This window comes from Arabidopsis lyrata (genome assembly GCF_000004255.2).
Source record: "Arabidopsis lyrata subsp. lyrata unplaced genomic scaffold ARALYscaffold_5, whole genome shotgun sequence".
NCBI classification, from domain to species: Eukaryota; Viridiplantae; Streptophyta; class Magnoliopsida; order Brassicales; family Brassicaceae; genus Arabidopsis; species Arabidopsis lyrata.
This window is the reverse complement of record NW_003302551.1, coordinates 14,802,674-14,822,481: the sequence shown is the minus strand read 5'-3', so window position 1 is coordinate 14,822,481 and position 19,808 is coordinate 14,802,674. Positions and strand designations below refer to the sequence as shown.

Genomic DNA, 19,808 nt, shown 5'->3' with positions numbered 1-19,808 from the left:
CCAATCACCACTACGGGTTCTACTACTTTTCCTACAACTACAAAGAATTTATTACTTGACAATATTCTTTGTGTACCAAATATGAAAAAAAATCTTATTTCGGTGAATAAGCTATGTCGGTCTAATGGTGTTATGGTTCAAATGTGTCCTAATGATTTTCAGGTGAAGGATCTCAACACGGGGGCAACAATAATCAAAGGCAGAGCTAATGCAGGGTTGTATGAGTGGCCAACGATTTCTCCTGGATCTTCTTTTGCTTCAGCTTTTTCAATTTCAAAAACGTCTAATTCCGCTTGGCATGCCCGTCTTGGACATCCAGCAAATTCTATTATTCAGTTGATTTCTACTCGTTCTAGGATTCCTATGTCTTTCAAAACAATTTGCAATGCTTGTTCTATTAATAAGAGTCATAAACTACCGTTTTCTCAATCATCGCTCAAGTCTCATTCTCCACTTGATATTGTTTTTTCTGACGTATGGACTTCACCAATTTATTCGATTGATGGATATAAATATTATGTTATCTTTGTTGATCACTATACAAGATATACATGGCTTTATCCAATCAAACAAAAATCTCACGTTGCTACCATTTTTCCTATCTTCAGGGCATTGGTTGAGAATCGGTTCAAGACAAAGATCACCACGTTATACTCGGATAATGGTGGAGAATATATTGGCTTGCGGTCCTATCTTGCCAGTCATGGAATCTCTCATCTCACGTCACCACCACATACACCGGAACACAATGGCATTGCGGAGAGAAAACATAGACATGTTGTGGAGACGGGCTTATCGTTGCTATCTCACGCCAAATTACCACTTGAGTACTGGTCCTATTCGTTTGCTGCCGCGGTATTTCTTATCAACAGAATGCCTACACCGATTCTCTCCAATGTCTCACCATATGAAGCTCTATTTCATTCCGAACCAAACTACACAAGACTTCGTGTATTTGGTTGTCTTTGTTATCCATGGCTTCGCCCCTACTCACAACACAAGCTTTCTCCTCGTTCAGTTCCATGTATTTTTCTTGGATACTCTCTAACACAAAGTGCTTACATTTGTTATGATCTTTCATCGTCAAAAATTTTTGTGTCTCGACATGTAGAATTTTTTGAAGATGAATTTCCCTTTCCAAATTTCATAACTTCGTCTAACACTTCCCATGAGTCTTCTTCTTCTGTTTCCCATCCTGTGTCTACAGCTCGGGTCTATCGTGAGCCACTCATCACCAGCTCAGCCCCTAGTTTGGATCCTTCCCCAACGTTACCACCTTCCGAGACGACACATGACACCAATTCACCGGCTACTACGTCCGATCAAGAAACTGAGCAAGTCGAAGATCATGTTGTGGAAGACAACAATGTTGTTGAAGAACCGGATCCTCTCCCAGTTGTCCCGGCCAATGTTCATCCAATGGTGACAAGAGCCAAGAACAACATTCGGAAACCAAACCAAAAATATGTGAATAATGTCACACTTGCGGAGGTAGAACCGACTTCTCATGTTCAGGCCATGAAAGATGAAAGATGGAGAAATGCTATGGGAGCTGAATTTGACTCTATTGTTCGCAATGGTACGTTCACACTCGTAGACCCACGTCATGCATCTAATGTTGTTGGAAATCGATGGATCTTTGTTATCAAGAGGAAACCAGACGGGACAGTTGATAGATTCAAGGCGCGACTTGTTGCGAAAGGCTTTCATCAACGACCAGGCATAGACTTCCAGGAAACATTCAGTCCGGTTATCAAACATGTGACAATACGTGTAGTTCTTGGACTAGCAGCTCGAAAAAATTGGGTTTTACGACAACTCGACGTGAACAATGCATTCTTACAAGGGAATCTTAACGAAGAAGTATATATGAGTCAACCACCGGGTTTTATTGACAAAGACCGTCCACACTTTGTATGTCGTTTACACAAAGCGATATACGGATTAAAGCAGGCTCCGAGAGCATGGTATAATGCGTTGAGAGATTTTCTTCTAAGCAATGGCTTTGTTAATTCATTGGCGGATGCGTCGGTTTTCATTTTTCACAAGGGAGAAGTTCTCATATACATGCTAGTGTATGTTGATGATATTGTTCTTACGGGTAATAGTGCTAAAGCAATTGATGGCTTTATACAAGCTCTCTCCCATAGATTCTCGCTCAAGGACATGGGTGAGCTCTCATACTTTCTCGGTCTTGAAGTCACACGCACGTCTGCCGGCATACGTTTGAATCAACGGAAGTACACGACTGATATTCTCACCAAGTATAACATGCTTTATGCTAAACCAGTGCCTACTCCGATGACTTCTGCGACGAGTCTCACAGGTTCTGATGGGGTTAGTTTATCGGATCCGACCGAGTATCGTGCTGCTGTTGGGAGCTTACAATATCTTGCACTCACGAGACCTGACATTGGCTTTGCGGTTAATAGGCTATCTCAATTTATGCATAAACTTACAACAGTTCACTGGGACGCTGTCAAACGTGTGTTGCGGTACCTAGCTGGTACAGTAGATCATGGTCTATGGTTTTCTTCTCGTGCTTCCTTGGATCTTAAGGCTTACTCTGATGCAGATTGGGGCGGTGATAAAGATAACTATTCTTCCACGGGCGCATACGTTGTCTATCTAGGATCACATCCCATTTCTTGGTCTTCTAAGAAACAAAAAGGTGTCTCTCGATCATCAACCGAAGCGGAGTATAGGGCTGTTACGGAGGCTGCCTCTGAAGTCAAGTGGATTGTCTCGCTATTATCTGAACTTCGAGTTAGACTCCCGACGACTCCGATAGTTTTTTGTGACAACATTGGTGCTACGTACTTGTGCGCTAATCCCGTGTTTCACTCTCGGATGAAACATCTTGCATTGGATTATCATTTTGTTCGAGAACTCATTCAAGATGGAGTCATACGAGTAGTTCATGTTAACTCCATTGATCAACTAGCCGATGGTCTCACTAAACCACTTCCGCGGGCTCGATTTCAAGATCTTCGGGTCAAGATTGGAGTAACCAATGGTTCTCCATCTTGAGGGGGCATATTAGAGTAGTAGATATATATGAAAATATTCCATATCTTCTTGTGTATATTTTAGAGAATATCTTCTAGAATTCTCTAGAATATCTCCTTTGTAACCTATAAATATAGGACTCCTTATTCATGAATAATACACAATTTCACTAAACCTACATATACTAAATTTTCATTGTTGACAAATAAAAACTAAACTTAACTTTTGGGAGTTCTGATTATTATGATCTATATAATAAATCAAACATACACATTATTAGATTTAAACACACAGCATAAAATGTGTTGTAAATCAATAATTGGATAATTATTCATGCAATAAAAAAGTGTCAAACCTATAACGGCTTTAGTGGTTGATCAATTCGTTTTTCACCTTTTCTTTGTCTCTCCCCTGTTCATTTATTTATGTTTACAGTTTAACGATCCCAAACAAATAGCAAGTTGGATGAAGCCAACTCTTTATAATTTATAGTTTTGCATCTTTAAATGTTGACCAACATAGTGAAATTTACTATTATATCTTTTAGAAGATAAAACATGACTTGAATAACAACATTCATCAAATTTGGTAGGGTTCTATAATTGCTTACCCGTGGGTATCGGGTCGGGTTCGGGTTTTACCCGATACCCGGTGGTGTAAACTGAAAACCCGATCCGCTTAAATGCCCTTAGGTTTAGTCTCTAACCCGATTAACCTTTTGACTATTTAACTTCTTCCCTTTGCTCGATTCTAGAACCCTAGATCTCTACTCTCTCCTTTATCAATCATCATTTACCACAATTTCCATTTCCGATTCAAACCTGGAAACTCAAACGAAGACCCCCACATGGTCGACACCGTCTCTAGTCACTTCTCCATCGTCGGCCTTGTCGAGAAACCGCTCAAAGGTACATTCCAATTTCACAAGTCCATGATCTCTCTCCGTCTCTCGAGTTTTAGGTTTATAATTGATTGAAATCGATGATAAGTTTTGGTTTAGGCCTTTAGGGTTTTTAGCTTTTACGGAATGAAATCGAATCGATTTCGATGATCTCTCTGTTTTGGTACTTATTTTTTCCTTTTCTCGACATTATCTATATCATTTTGACCCTCTGATAGTCTGATATTATGTATGATATGTCGATTTGATTGAGTAACTGGTGGATCTTTGATATTGCGATGAGAGTATATTAGAGTTATGAACTTATGATCCGTTTCATTGAAACATGAAACTTGGTAGCTCTGTCTCTAGGTTACAGTTGAGAAAACCACTTCTTTGTTGAATTTCTTTGCTTTGTTTTGTACAAGAGATCTCCTGTCAAGTTCAAGCAAGTATCTCTTATGGTACATGATGAATTTCTCTTACTTGTGTTGATGATAAAACAGAGACCGTGAAGATGTGATGGTATTTTTTCTTTATGTTCATGATCTTTCTTCTTTTTTTTTTTTTTCTTTTAATTTAAGTGGCAAAGTTGAATTTGAGTCGGTGAATTTGAGTAGGTCTACAAAGGTTAGTCATACCCGAACTAAGTGAGATACATAGATTATGTAAGAGTGAGATTGCATTCTGATTTCTGATATTTGTTTACTTGTATAGGTTCATGCGGGTTGGTCAAGGAGAGTGAGATTATCTACTTCTAGTTTTCATGAATGTGTAATGTGTTTCCATCTCCAGTTTTCTACTTCGGGTTTTAGGCTTGTCAACTTGTCTTTTTTTTTCTTGGATTTGAATCATGTGTTTCATGGATATGTTCCATGCATTTTATGTCTTTAAGACTTTAACTCTTTATATTTGGATGATTGGAATTGGATGTTTAAAACTTTTGTATTTGAATGTTTTAGGTTTTATTCTATTCAATTACAGTGTAACAGAACCACAGTGTAAAAAATGTATTCCACAGTGTAAACGGGTAGAAAATACCCGAACCCGACCCGAAACAAGCAAGAACCGATATTTTCGGGTTTTTACCGGTTTTCAAATCTGATACCCGAACCGACCTGAACCCGACCATACCCGAACCGAAACCGAACCGATGTTTCGAGTTTACCCTATTGGGTCCTAGATTACCATACCCGACATACCCGAATCCAATCGGGTTTTACCCGAACACGACCCGCAGATCCGAATGCCAAGGCCTAGGATATGCAAAGTGTAAGCAAAAATCATCAATACAAGAAAAGAAAAGAAAAAAATCATTGATGGCTCAACCCATGACTAGTGGGTCAATTAAAGGCCCATGACAAAGAACCCATTAAACATATATATTCAACCCACAAATTATGAGAAACGACACGTGTAATTGCACCAATATCATATCACCGCCAAAATCTTTGGCGGCACCACCCAGCGAAAAAAAAAAAAACCATGGACGGTACATACGTGCTCATCACGCGCTTCTTAAACGCGAGTGGTTAGGTGATTTATCAAATTCTTCTTCCGAACTTCTGGTGTATCTGTCACCGTATCTCTCCTCTGATTGGCCAATCCAAATTTGAAATAAATAAAATAGCAACCCCATGATTCTCGGTCTATCAACTAAAAACTTAAACAAGATCTAAACCGTTGATTTGGTGGACCAGATGAAAAATCGAACGGTTCAGATTCGTTGGGTTTGACTCTTTTAATTCGCCGTCACTGGATAGAGATATCATCGAGAGAGAGAGATCAACAACAGGCGACGAACGAGGAGAATAAGAAGCTTCTTCTGAGAGAGATCCGTGGAGGAGAATTCTTCACAGGCGGATCTGTTTGTCGGAGCTTTTGTTCAACATCATCAATGGGTTTGTGGGAAGCTTTTCTAAATTGGCTTCGTAGGTGAGAGCCTTCCTCAAGATTTCTTCAATCTTTTCTTTTCTTGTTTTGTTTATCTTGAGCAGAAAATTTTGTTTATCTTGGACTTTTGAGTTTGTTGTTGCTTTTATTTGAATTCAAATACCTATTTGAATATGTTTCGGTCTTTTTTTACGAAGAAATTGAAATCGGAATCGAAATCGTGTAGCAACCAAATTGCATCATCATAATCAGCTCAGTAGTACTGGAATCGTTCTAATTTGGAATGTTGAAGCTGAGTTTGACAAGGTTCTACAAATAATGGCAGATTCTGTAGTTTTTATTTCTAAAAGAGACAAACTTTAGGCATTTGATGTGCTCCTTGTTTGATTTGATTGATTGCCAAGTTTTAGGGTGTTTTTTTTTTTTTGTGTAGAACAGGTTCTGAAACTTAAAATTTCATGAAAGATTGCTTCTTTTTGGTGTCTAATTTATGTTTCTATGCTCTATTCGTGAGTCGTGACCTGGATAAAAAGTTCGGTAGTCATTATGTTTGTTTCGATATGATTTTGCAGCCTCTTCTTCAAGCAAGAAATGGAGCTATCTTTGATAGGACTCCAAAATGCAGGAAAGACATCACTTGTAAATGTTGTTGCAGTAAGTATGCTTCCCTTTGGATATTCTCTTTAGCACACTCAGATGATGGTGGTTGGGGATCTGACAGCTACTCTCATCTTTTTACTTGTTTAGACTGGTGGATACAGTGAAGACATGATTCCTACGGTAAGCGTTACTCTACTTCTACTATCAAGTTCATTTTTCACCTGTCTTTTGGAATAACATGAAGAGAAATCTCCTTTGTTTTTTATCAGGTCGGGTTTAACATGAGGAAAGTAACAAAAGGAAATGTTACAATCAAACTATGGGATCTTGGTGGTCAACCAAGATTCCGCAGCATGTGGGAACGTTACTGTCGCGCTGTTTCTGCCATTGTGTAAGGATCTTAGTTAGTCTCAGGTTTCTCTTCACTATGTATCTCCGACAATTCGGTTTCATGTTGATTCCATTTCCAGGTATGTAGTTGATGCTGCAGATCCTGACAACCTCAGTGTCTCGAAAAGTGAACTCCATGATCTGTTGAGCAAGACTTCGCTTAATGGTATCCCTCTTCTGGTTCTTGGGAACAAGATTGACAAACCTGGAGCTCTGTCCAAAGAAGCCTTAACAGGCGAAATGTATAGCTTTTTCTTCATCTGAACATTCCAAAAAAGCACAATTTTAGCTTGATCTGATAATGTTTTCTACGTCGTTATTGTTGCAGGGGGCTTACGTCTCTTACAGATAGAGAAGTCTGCTGTTTCATGATATCCTGCAAAAACTCTACCAACATTGATCAAGTCATTGATTGGCTCGTAAAGCATTCAAAATCAAAGAACTAAACTTCACCAAGAAGATATTATTCTCTCTTCTTGATCTTCTTAGTCTTCCTGTATTGTCTGGTTGATGATGATGGTGATTGTTGAAGACAATTTTTTCGTGTGAATCAAGAGTTTGTCTTTATTTGTCGTCTTCTGTCTCTCCTTCTCCTGCTGTTCTGGTCTGGTTTGGACCAGTATTGTCTTTGTATATTAGCTGTGGATTGTTTTTCTATTCCCAAGGCTTTGCAATTTTGGAAACACATAAACATAAGTGTCTCAATTTTTCTAAACAGCGTTCAGTAAGAAGAGAAATATACTCAATAAGGAAATGTACATGAATCAAATCAACCAGCAAGGGCAGTGTTAAAGAGGGAAATGGAAGCCTTAGGCCAATGTCCAGCGTTGAGATAGTAGAGGAACCCATTTGGAAACATCTTTTAGATGTTTCAGTCCTCTTGACAACTTGTTTCCCATGGACTTGATTATATGTTAGCTCTAAGTTGCCTCCATTACCCTCAGGCTTCAACAATCTAAATATAATTTGATTTATATCGTCTGTAAAAACAAAACTTAGTGCTCTCCCTCTTCTTCTCTTTGAGGAGACTTATTCATTTGTTTGTTTCAATCGATATGATTTTGCAGCCTCTTCTTCAAGCAAAGAAATGGAGATTTCTTTGATAGGACTTCAAAATGCAGGAAAGACATCACTTGTAAATGTTGTTGCAGTAAGTATAGTAATGATTTTCCTTTTATATTTTCTTAACATGTTAGTTGTTGGTGGTTGGAGAATCTGATATTTACTTGTTTAGACTGATGAATACAGTGAAGACATGATTCCTACGGTAAGTGTTACACTGCATCTTTTACAAAATACGGCTTTCGATCCAAAACCTGTTTTTTACGAACACATGAAGAGATTTCGTCTTTGTAGTTTTATCAGGTCGGGTTTAACATGAGGAAAGTGACAAAAGAAAATGTTGCAATCAGGCTATGGGATCTTGGTGGTCAACCAAGATTCCGCTTCATGTGGGTACGTTACTGTCGCGCTGTTTCTGTGATTGTGTAAAGATCTTAGACTCAGGTTTCTTTGTTATCTTTATTGCTCGGCTTATTCACAATCAGATCCTGACAACTTAAGTGTCTCGAGAAGTGAACTCCATGATTTGTTGAGCAAGACTTCGCTTAACGGTATCCCTCTTATGGTTCTTGGGAACAAGATTGACAAACCTGGAGCTCTGTCCAAAGAAGCCTTGACAGAAGAAATGTACAGCTATTTCTTCATCTTAACACTCCAAGAATAGCACAAAAGGCATATTTCTCATTTAGCTCGATCTGATTATGTTTCTTGCATTGTTTTTGTTGCAGGGGGCTTAGTTCGCTTACAGATAGAGAAGTCTGCTGTTTCATGATATCCTGCAAGAACCCTACCACCATTGATCAGGTCATTGATTGGGTCGTAAACCACTCAAAATCAAAGAACTAAACTTCACCAAGAACATATATTCTCTCTTCTTAGTCTTCCAATGTTGTCTGGTTGATGCTGATGATGATTGTATTATTGAAGACAACTTTCGTGTGAAACAAGAGTTTGTCTTTGTTTTCCAGCTGTCTCTGCTGCTGGTCTGGTCTGGTCTTGTCTTTTGTGTATTAGATGTGGGTTGTTTTCTATTAAGGCTTTGCAAATTTAGAAACACACAAAAACATAAGTAGCTCGCTCAACTTTCAACTTCTAAAATTCCAAGGAAAGGGCTTTAAGCTCTGTGTACAATCAAAGGCTTTATTTATATCTCTTCAAACCAGTTTCAAAGTCAGTCGCAGGAAAACCTAAAAAGTTACTAACAAAACCAGATCAACAGAAACAAGAAAAGGAATAGGTTTTACATGATTATCTGAGTTAGAAGACACTGTTACTGAACAAAAACACTGCAGCGATTGTAAAATATTGCTTTAGATGAAGATAACATGAAGATATATCGAAATGATAATATCAACCGATACAACATCAACGAGTTTTCTTAATTCTTACCGAGTTTGGCTATGCATCCTGTACTTCAAAGATTTCATCGCTGCTTTTGCAAAAATATGGGCAGCTTCAGCTTTGGCTTCTGCTTCATCTGCGTCTCTTGCTGCTTCTTCAGCTTCTGAGATTGCACATTCTGCTTCTGCCACGGCTCTTGCAGCGGCTGCAGCAGCTTCTTTTTCTGTCATACCCATTATCATAAGATTTTTGACGCCATTCTCCTTGGGTTTCGGAGTATTTTCCTTGTTTCCTTCCAACAAGAGTTGAGGAGACCTTTGTCTTGCTCCTTCAGCCATATAATTCGGAGAAATCCTGTATTTGTGCTTTTTCTGAAAGGTGAGAACAAACGCAAGAAAACCAATGTTAAGCCAGTGATAAATATGTGATATTTGCAAGCGTAAATTTCGATCAAAGTGTCTCTTCTTTTACTTACCTTAACTAATGTTCCAACATTTGTCAAATACTTAAGTCTTGAAGTCACAAGCCGTTTCATATCTGGTTGCATCTTGAAATTCTCCTGAAAATTTACAGCAACACTAAGACCTTGATGATCTATATAGATGCAGCAATGCATAATTATATGCAGACACAACGAATAAACACAGAAGGAAAACATCATTGTACCTCTATATACATCAAGATCGACTTTCCGTCAGGACCAAACGGTCTCTTCAAGTTGGTAATGGCCTCCAATATAATCTTATCCACACTACAACAAACACATTACATCTCAGATCTATCTTTAACAAACTTAAGCTAAAACAAGCCTCTATGCTTCATTATATTCCTCACTATTCCCATATACCACATTCACAGCATCAAGAATTCATACAAATACAAGAAGAGAGACCAAACCTTGTAGAAGGTCTTGGTGGTTCACAAGAACCTGCAGGAGGAGATGGTGCATAAATCTGTTGTCCTCCTCCATCACCATTAGCTAAAGAGACAATGGTAATAGCTGTAGCGTTATCGTCTTGCCTAGAACCCGACGAAGGAGTTCTTTTAAGAGCAAGCTTAGCCTTCTTCCTAGATCCCCATAAAGCTGTTACACTTATATTTCTCCATTTGTCCTGTAGACAACAATGTAAGTTTCTCACTCTTTATATAGTCTCTCTCTCTTCTATTTCAAATTGTTGATCATTTTACCTTGAGATCCACATTGGAACGAGACTTCAAAATTGAGCTATACTCAGGATCTGAGAGAATGGTACGCCATTTTCCAGTTCCATGTTTAAGTACTCCAGCTTTAAGAGCTGTTTCTTCTTCTGGTGTCCACTTCTGCTTTGGAGCTCCCATTGACACAATTTTATCACAAAATTCAAAACTTCTCCAGAAACACAACAACAAAACTTCTAATGTCTCGACTTCAATTCTCTGTAAACATCACAAAGATCAAAACTTTATAATCGTGAAAACAAATGAGACGGTAAGAGAATGAAATCTTGTTAATTGCATTAGAAATTCAATAGAAATGCGAGAGATTACGAAGACAAGCAAAATCATCCTCAGCATGAGAAAAGATTAAAGCTTTTTCGATCATGGAAATTAGCTAGGAGAAGAAGAAGACATGCCTGATAACGCTGAAGAGAATGAGAGAGGAAGCTATGGAGAGTGTCATGGATCAAATTTTGAATCTTGTCGCAGAGACAAAGGAAGAAGACACAAAAACTTGACCTTTTATTTTTTTTCGATTTAGCAGAGCTACGAAGGTTGATGATGTATCGATTTTGGGGTGCTTGACTTAGGAGCCCTTTTATTATCCTTCAATTTACAAATTCATCTTTTACTTTATTTAATTACAAAAACACACCCATTTGATTTTTTTACCTTTAGGGATTAATTTATGAAATTATATTAACTATTGCGAGATGAAGATTAAGATTATATATATGATTTAATTAATAGTAATCTTATAAAATTGTACATTGACAAACCGACAATGAATGGTGGATGTGGCATATAAAAGTTTGAGACAAATATGTAAATATTTTCAACTTACTGGACCGTAAGGATAAATTCATATAAGTTTGATTGCTTATGCTAATTCTCATCTACTGAAAAGAAAATGAATGGCTTTTATACAAAAGTGACAACACATTTTTTACATATACAAAAGATGGGTACATGTACATTACCCTCAATAAAAATAGACAAAGATCTCTCAAGTCAAATTCGGATTCATAATAAAGAATAAAAATAAAGAAGATAAACAAACCCAAAACGTGGACAGGACACACATAACCAACCAGAAGAAGAGATCTAAAATGTTGATCAAACACGTCTTTTAAACATTTTGACAAAATACAACAATGGCATCTTCAAGACGGTCAACGGCAAATATCAGCTCATCCTTCAATCAAAAGCAAGCTTCCAAGAGACAGCAACAGCAGAGCATAGCCAAACTGTAATACAAATACACATATTTATAAGTACTAAACATATACACTTCATACCAAAACTTATAACTAATGAACAAAAAATGTATCATTTAGAAAAATGCATGTAAAAAAAGAGAGATCATAGAGGGATATTGTCATATTGGGTCAACACACCATCCTTCCATGAAGCCTGAATCCTTGTCTTTCTTCTTCTTAGGTGGAGCCTGACCATAATGCGGCGGTGGAGGACCTTGATAAGGATACTGTGGTGGAGGACCTTGAGGATATTGCGGTGGAGGATAGCCTTGCGCTGGATATCCTTGACCGTATCCTTGCGGTGGTGGGGGATAACCTGCTGGAGGATATCCTTGCGGTGGATATCCAGCCGGAGGATATCCTTCCTTAGGAGGATACCCTGTCAAACAACAACATCAAAACTTAAGAAACAAGAAACAAAAATACCCAAAAAATTTTGAAAAGAAATTGGGAATTACCTTGAGGAGGAGGAGCACCGACGGGATGATGTTGGTCTTGATAAGACATCTTTTTCTCTGTTATGCTCTTATCTGAGGTTTATTTCTTTCTTTATAACGAACCCTCTTGCTTCTTTTTCTTCGCTGTGAATCGAATAATAATAGGATTAGTGATAATGATGATGAATAATAAAGGAGGTTTAGGAGACAAAAGACATGTTCTCTCCAAGGACTAATCTTAGATCTTAATGATTTTTTAATATAACTAATAACTAAAAAAAATACAAGTGATAGATGACCACCAACTCATATTTGTGGAATCATTCAAATTAAATTGCTATAGAAATTTCACCCATTGACAAACTTTACTCTATTATATCATATCCATCATCGCCCATACTTCAAAGTTCAAATAAATAATTAAATACTAATTTATACTCCCTCCGTTTCGTTTTAGTTGTCGTTTTAGGATTTAAATTTTGTTTCGTTTTAGTTGTCGTTTTAGGTTTTCAATGCAAATGTTTGGTAAAGATTCTAGTATTATCTCTATTGTTTTAATGTTGTGGCCAATAGAATTTTTTATATAATATATTAATAAAGGGTAAAATAGAAAATTTAATGTTTTTCTTAATTTGTGTGAAAAAACCTTAAACGACAACTAAAACGAAACGGAGGGAGTATTGAGTTTCACATCATTAATGACTACACACACATGGAAACGTATAATCTTTATTGGTCAAGATCAATTTATGTCAAAGGTTATATTTTGGTGACTAAAAAAATCCCTCAACTTTTCGGCTTTGTTGATTTTACGATACATTAATAAAAATCATGGTTCTTTTCCACAACATTACATATAACTATATAAAGCAAGGCTTGTTGCTTTATTCAGAAGCAACCTAAGATAAAACAATTAATATCTATTGATTATTACAACATTTGTACCCTTGCAAAGTTACAAAAATCTCTACACTCTCCTACTATAGTTGAAGAAAAGAAATATTACCCCTCTATTATATCATCCATCTTCTTCCATTATTCAAATGAAAATACTAATCTACATTGAGTTTCAAATCATAGATAACTTGTAGTCTTGTACACATGGAAAAAGTATTATCTTAATTGATCAAGATCATTTTTTGCCAAAGACATCTTGTAAAAAGTTAATATTTTGTTGATTTCAGGACCAAAAACGAAAAAGAGTTGTACAAATCATTCATCAATGAGATTTTTTTCCCACAAGAAATATAGAAGCGATGTTTGTTGCTTCGTACACAACCAACCTAAGAAGAAACAAGTAGGGTTATTACAACAATTGTGCCCTAAAAAGTTACAAGAGTCTACACTCACCGACTGGTTCAAAAAGTTTCCCTGGCTGCTTGGTTTTCAGAACCAGGGGAACCATCTCCGTCGCTTAATCGTACAAGTCAACTTACTGGACGATTTCTTTAAGGGATTTACATTAATTCTTGTAGCATTTTTCACCGTCCATTCGCTGAAACCGGGTGAAGAAACCAATTCCTTCATTGCCTTTTCTGTGCTCTCTTTAGTGAACTTTTCCAACTCTTCCTTCGTGAGCTTTCTTCTCCCTTCTGGTGTTTTGTGGAATGAAGAAGGGAATATATCTGAATCAGACAGTGGTACTGTCCTAGATATCTTCTTGGAACCTGCATAAACCATTTACAGAAGAAAAACCGGTTCTTCAAGAACATTACAAGATAAAGGGATTAGTATCAAATAAAACAAACCCCTAGAGACACAAAAAGAAAAACAAAACCTCTAGGAAGAGGAGAAGCAAACGAAGTAGCATGGATTAAGCCGGGGCTACAACACTCAGTTTCATCATCTTGCTCATAGATTCTTTGAGCTAACAGCTTTCTGCTGATACTCATTAGAATCGATGAGATGAGAATTCCAGTAATCAAAGCTCCTCCAGCAAGCAATGGATCTACAGAGCTCTGTTAATTTACACAAAATCATGACTTCAATCCCCCAAAAGGTTTGGCTATAATCAAAGATGAATCAAAAGCAAAAGCAGAGAAAAGTACCTGAAGGATCAGAGCCACAGCAAAAGCTCGGATGGACCAAGAGACAAAGATTGTTGTACCAATGTCAATAGAACCATCTTTAGTCGCAACAAATTTCTTTACAGTCCAAAATCCTGACCATGCTCCCAACATAATTGCAAACACAACCAAAATAATCGCCAGCTGCAAATTTTACATAAGCCGTTTAAGATTCATCAAACCAGAATATGCATATGTGACATCACAACAAGTATCAAAACTTACATACAGGGATATACAAATCTTCACTGATTCCTATCTGCATTAGCAGATCTTGAATTAAACCGCGAATGTATTGAAGAAAGTAACCTCCCACACCAATCTGAGAAGACAAAAAGGCTTTGTTTAGTACATGTTCGATAAAAACAACAAAAGAAGTCAAAAAGGAGACAACTCTCACCATAGACGAGTAGAGAAATAACTCAAACCGACTCTTCCCTCCGGTTGGGAGACGCTTTATCCCCTGTTCACAATCGTTTATCGCGTTAACCAGAGAGAAACCATGAACTATAAGCAAAAGCTTTTGATGTTAGAAATCTTTTACCTGATTAATGATAAGAGTTAAAAGAATGATAATCCCAATAGACATTGCACCAATATGGTAAAACACTACTGATTTGCTAAGTCTAGAAGCCAAACTCAGTAACACTATCCCCATAATTAAAAACACAATCCGGTACATGAAAAACTCTGCAAAGACAAACTCTACTTTGTTTAGTTTTAGAATTGCAAAACACAAAACAAGACAAGCACTCTACCTTGTTTAGCAGACAGCTCCAAGGTGATGACTTTAGACGAGCCACCAAATGCTCTTATATCAAGAATCTTAGAGTCAAAAGGTGACATCATCCCAACCCAAGGTAACCCTTTGGACACTTTCTTCCACTGACCATGAGGACACATTCCAATTGCACGCGACGAATTCCTATAACCAACAAGAAGGAAACTTGGAATTAAGCCAAATGCAAGCCTAAAGATTGACACATATAGATACACAGATTACTAGATTTCACCTGTGGAAACAAACGTCTATACTGTTGGAAGCATTATTACTCAAAAGGGTCAACTTTAGTGAGTGTGCATATCTATCAATGTGCTTAACTCTTCTTTGTAATCCATGGATATGTAATCTCTCACATATCGATGTTATACCAAGAGAATCTATCACCTCTGTTCTTGGAGTTACTTGTAGTGAACCAGTTTCATCCACAACTGCCAATAAACAACAAAGTTGAATCTTTTTGGTATAAATCTATCAAAATTGTCTAATTCTGTTAAAAAGGTTTGAAATTTGGTGATTATAAACTGAAAAATTCGAGTCACAGACAAATTAGAACAAAACCCTAAAAGTCTAATTCAATTCAGACACTAACTTACCGACGAAAAGTTCATCGGAGGAGACAACGGAGAAGAAAGTCAAGAGGTTGAGGAAGAGAATCACGACAATGAAATGTGAGCTTCGGACAAAGACTGATGAGTCACTCATCGATTTTTCTGGGTTTCTGGTTTTTTTTTTTTGGATGAAGAAATCGTATGGATTAATCTATACTGTTAATTGAGAAGCACTCACATATATAAATAAATCATCCTAAAAAAAAAAAAAAAATTCATCCTAAAATTAAAAGCAGTCACAAAATAAGCTTAACAATAAACAAATGACATAAAAATGATTAGAAAGTGAAACAATGCATAATCCTGTCAAGCTTTGTGACACATTCATTCATGATCAAACAGTAACAGCAAGAACTTTCTCTAAAACGCATGTTGAAGGTACGGTAAGCACATGACCAAACCACTCAACTTCTCCCCAAATTTCACAATTTTGTCGTCTTTCAAGCGCAATCTCCGCACACCAAATCTTATTCTTCTTGCCGCCACTATAAGATGATTCATCGACCCATAGAACCGCTATCTTTCCACCATAATCAGCCAATTTAATACAAGCATCATGAGAGAACTTAGGTAGCTTTACCAAACCCTTCAACCTGCTCCACAATCTTACCTTAGTGTCATACCATTTTATCGCTCCGTGAAGAACACAGTACAAGACGTTGTCTATCTCGCAATGAGAACTGGAAAACTTAAAACATTCCATGTTTTGTTCAACCATGTCCCATCTACCTTCCTTGCAATTGTAAGCAATCACAGCACCCATGGGACTCACCACACCATGCCTGTCAGCCACCACGTGGAGCTTTCCGTCAATACATGTGCTTTTGGACCATAAAAAGATGCCTTTTGTCTTGCTGCAAGGGATAGACGACTCAGGATCCCAAGTTTGTGTTTTTGTGTCAAACACCTCAAACAAGTTCTCCAAGGACTCTTTACTTCCTGCTACATATATCTTTCCATCAAGGACGCTAGCAGAAAGTCTCATTGGCTCCACCGGCAAGCTTGGAGCCTCGCGCCATGTGTGAGACATGCAATCCAGAATCCAGACGCTAGAGGAGGGCGGCGTTTCGTAGATTTTTCTGCATCCGCCAATGTTGTAGATATCAGAACCAACAGCCACGAGACCTGACAAGTGCGCACGAGGAGAATGGGGGATTGGGACTGTTGCCAAAACATACCCACTTGACTTCTTTTTCTTCTTACTGGTTAGGGTTTGATGAGGTTTCCGGCAGAGGGTGAACCAGCTATTGCTTTTAAAAGGTGTCAACCTTAAGCAAACATAGAGACAACTCTCCGTGCGTCCCAAGAGTGATCTAGCCTTGTAAAGCTCCGGTGAAGCCAGGAGTGATCGAAAGCTCTTGGAGACGAGAGAGAGAGTCGGATAGTACAATCTTGAGACCCGTGCCACACAACTCAATATCAAATCATCGGGAAGTGACGAAATTAGGATCGATTGCTGCGTAACCGACGGCTTTAGCTTCTTCTTTATCATCTTCTTCTCTTTCATCGTTACATTTCTCTTCCTCTTCTTTTCCGGTGACATTGACGGTGTCAGAGACAGCGACGCCTTCTTCTTCGTACTGGTTTTCTGACTTTCTCTTATACGGCATGACATATATACTCGACGGCATATATAAACCTAGCGAGCATGTCATATAATTTTGGGTTCGGATAAATGAATCCTGGTTTAGTTTGGATCGGTCGGTTCAGTTAGATATTTTCGCCAACCCTTAAAAACAAGAAAGCAACAATTTGGTCTAGCAAAACTACTTAGGGTAATAATACTATTGCCCATCAATGAGTACAACAACAAAGCCAATGATCTGTTCAAGCAGGTAATAAAAATCTTAGGGTTGTTTGCTTCCTACACACGAATACTAAAGACAACAGGTTTAATCCATGATTTATTTAAAAATCTTTTTGCGCCTTTAAAAAGAAACTACGAGAAAATAAGATTAAGGTTCACCTAACTAACAGAGACTTTGAGAGAAGAGAGAAAAAGGTAAGAAGGGAAGAGAGAACACACCGTTTAGTTCACACTTAACTATATATTGTTTCATATTATTTGACCCTTCTTTTCACTTGAATATAAAATCAGAGTTCTCATCTTCACAGGTGAAAAAATAAGTTCTTGAAAAGCCAATAAATCGATTTACAAATTAGAATGAAGTAAAAAAAAATGTCAAACTCCTATGGGTGTCTCATCAATATAATATTTATATTTTTATATTAAATTTAATTTTTCAATAATATTTTGAAACATATCAAATTATATCTTAAATATAGTCATTCAAACTAAATAATTCTATTTTTTTTATAGAAATAAATCATATAATGAATATTAATAATTTTAAAAACATTAATTAATAGTACTATTAATTATAAATAATATATTAAAGAGACTATTATTTTTAAAATCACAATTAAACATAAATTAAACTTTAGACTACATATAAAACCATAATAAAGATATATAAATTAAACACAAAATTACATGTAAAAAATATGATTAAAATTACACATCATTTTATCAAATAGATTTTACTTATATTAGACATTTTGTAAATAATGACAAAAGATAACACATTATTTATCAAAATGTTGACAAAATATCAGATTATTCATCTCAGATTTATTTTCTAATATTATAGTATTTTATTAACTAAAAATATTAACATATAATTTAAAATTTTGTATAATGGAGCTTGATATATAGATTATTTTATTTTATGAATTTTAGAAAAATAAAAAATAATAACCTATAAACTATTTAATTGATATTATAAATCTTAGAGTAATTGAATTTAAAAATAAATTGTTAAACCAATCAAAGAGTGACATGTGTATGAGAGAGAGGGTGTCTCAATGTTTCTCAAATGAGAAACGTGTCTCAGCTTTTTTGATTAAAAAATTATTTTTTATTTATTTTTGATTTATTTTTAATATAGATGTCTCATGGAGACACTACCAATGGAACTGCTCTTACGTTTCAGCTGCATTGATTAGATGAATCGCGTACCTATTTAGATCTATTTTTAGGTCTATTTTTTATTTATACGAGGGGAAAGTTTAAATTGAGAAACTTTTTAAATTATTATTTTTGTGTTTGTGATTTTGGATTTGTATTTTATGTTTGTAATAATTTTGTTAAGTTGTTTTGGTTAAAAGAAAAATAATCTTTATTGTAACGGATTTTTTTTTTTTTCTGTTACTCATGATATTGAAATTGAGTACGCTGATAGATCCATATTTCTCAATCAGCACAATGCAACAAACTAATAAACCCAAAAAAAAAAATCTAATTAAGCCTCTAGGAAGGTTTCCTAGAGGCTTAATAGTCGAGCTGATTGTTTAGTTAAAAAAGTTCGGGCTCGTAGTAGCCTTTTTTCCCATGTAAGCACATCGGTTCCTAATTAGCTCTTCCTAGCGGAGACTCTCCGATTTCTTAATATAAATGGTATTTGATGAAAAAAAAAAAAGGCTTAATTTTTTGGTCATACCGATGGTTTTTCTATTTTTTTTTGTAAAAATCTCGCATTTACCATAATCAAGAAAAGAGTCTTCTTCTTGAAACTCATCATCATCACAAGAAATCTCCTCATCGATTCTTCCCATCACAACAACGCATCTATAGTTCCTCCGATGATCCAACGACAATGATTGTCTCATTGCCAACTCTTGAACATGTGCCGTTGACGTCAAGGTAAAGCTCCGGGGAAGGACGGTGCTAGGCGGATCACATATTTGGAAGTTTCCGGAGCGCTGACCAAAACCGGAGGATCCACCACCGGTAAGGATTCCGGCGCGGGAGCATGACGTAATGCTACGTATATAGGCGTCACGTGCCATGATCAAGAAACGAAAAGGAGCCTTAACCAACCATACGAAGCAGTTGTCTTTCTCTATGCCTTTCCCTTTCATTATTGGATTCTCAAAGAGTATCCAAATCAAAGTTATATACATATCTATATATAATAATATTTGAGAAGTGTTTTTGCTGACGTGTCGGACTCTCGGCTCTTGTTGAGTCATTAATTTTACGTAATTACTTAATTATCCTTAATGAAATCTATAACAATATTTGAGAAGTGTTTTTGCTGACGTGTCGGACTCTCGGCTCTTGTTGAGTCATTAATTTTACGTAATTACTTAATTATCCTTAATGAAATCTAATTAATTTTGGAAAAATTAAATTGAATTTTGGAATTAACCAGGAAAAAATAATTTTGGAAACAATTAACATGATAATTAACCAAAAAAAAAAAAACAGGTGATCTTATAG

The 19,808-nt window shown here is 36.6% G+C and overlaps 7 protein-coding genes across 7 annotated transcripts; 2 read left to right on the top strand and 5 right to left on the bottom strand.

The window, feature by feature from the left end:
- The first annotated feature begins 5,650 nt into the window (after positions 1–5,650).
- Positions 5,651–7,468, top strand: LOC9313777 (ADP-ribosylation factor-like protein 8a). Its single transcript, XM_002877663.2, has 6 exons — positions 5,651–5,824; positions 6,355–6,436; positions 6,530–6,562; positions 6,652–6,773; positions 6,853–7,014; positions 7,101–7,468. The coding sequence occupies exons 1-6, from the start codon at positions 5,787–5,789 to the stop codon at positions 7,216–7,218; spliced, it is 555 nt and encodes a 184-aa protein (XP_002877709.1). The 5' UTR covers positions 5,651–5,786; the 3' UTR covers positions 7,219–7,468.
- A 304-nt stretch (positions 7,469–7,772) lies between these two features.
- Positions 7,773–8,946, top strand: LOC9312070 (ADP-ribosylation factor-like protein 8a). Its single transcript, XM_021025608.1, has 5 exons — positions 7,773–7,922; positions 8,007–8,039; positions 8,138–8,262; positions 8,294–8,461; positions 8,563–8,946. The coding sequence occupies exons 1-5, from the start codon at positions 7,860–7,862 to the stop codon at positions 8,678–8,680; spliced, it is 507 nt and encodes a 168-aa protein (XP_020881267.1). The 5' UTR covers positions 7,773–7,859; the 3' UTR covers positions 8,681–8,946.
- Positions 8,947–8,960: 14 nt separating this feature from the next.
- LOC9312069 (telomere repeat-binding factor 3) lies at positions 8,961–10,920 on the bottom strand. The gene is made up of 6 exons (XM_021025606.1): positions 10,789–10,920; positions 10,364–10,591; positions 10,073–10,287; positions 9,842–9,926; positions 9,651–9,734; positions 8,961–9,546 (listed from the first exon to the last, which is right to left on the bottom strand). Exons 2-6 carry the CDS (start codon positions 10,511–10,513, stop codon positions 9,220–9,222), a joined length of 861 nt encoding a protein of 286 aa, XP_020881265.1. The 5' UTR covers positions 10,514–10,591; positions 10,789–10,920; the 3' UTR covers positions 8,961–9,219.
- Positions 10,921–11,252: 332 nt separating this feature from the next.
- Positions 11,253–12,306, bottom strand: LOC9312068 (cysteine-rich and transmembrane domain-containing protein A). The gene is made up of 3 exons (XM_021026126.1): positions 12,090–12,306; positions 11,770–12,010; positions 11,253–11,619 (listed from the first exon to the last, which is right to left on the bottom strand). The coding sequence occupies exons 1-3, from the start codon at positions 12,136–12,138 to the stop codon at positions 11,574–11,576; spliced, it is 336 nt and encodes a 111-aa protein (XP_020881785.1). The 5' UTR covers positions 12,139–12,306; the 3' UTR covers positions 11,253–11,573.
- Positions 12,307–13,224: 918 nt separating this feature from the next.
- On the bottom strand, positions 13,225–15,660 carry LOC9312067. Its single transcript, XM_021026125.1, has 9 exons — positions 15,512–15,660; positions 15,148–15,346; positions 14,893–15,059; positions 14,679–14,824; positions 14,535–14,597; positions 14,364–14,456; positions 14,117–14,278; positions 13,846–14,026; positions 13,225–13,735 (listed from the first exon to the last, which is right to left on the bottom strand). Exons 1-9 carry the CDS (start codon positions 15,618–15,620, stop codon positions 13,455–13,457), a joined length of 1,401 nt encoding a protein of 466 aa, XP_020881784.1. The 5' UTR covers positions 15,621–15,660; the 3' UTR covers positions 13,225–13,454.
- On the bottom strand, positions 15,641–17,427 carry LOC9312066 (F-box/kelch-repeat protein At5g51250). The gene has a single exon (XM_002875952.2). It carries the CDS (start codon positions 17,139–17,141, stop codon positions 15,861–15,863), a length of 1,281 nt encoding a protein of 426 aa, XP_002875998.2. The 5' UTR covers positions 17,142–17,427; the 3' UTR covers positions 15,641–15,860.
- Positions 17,428–18,898: 1,471 nt separating this feature from the next.
- On the bottom strand, positions 18,899–19,519 carry LOC9313776. The gene has a single exon (XM_021026954.1). The coding sequence runs from the start codon at positions 19,487–19,489 to the stop codon at positions 18,950–18,952; it is 540 nt and encodes a 179-aa protein (XP_020882613.1). The 5' UTR covers positions 19,490–19,519; the 3' UTR covers positions 18,899–18,949.
- Between the last annotated feature and the right edge of the window lie 289 nt (positions 19,520–19,808).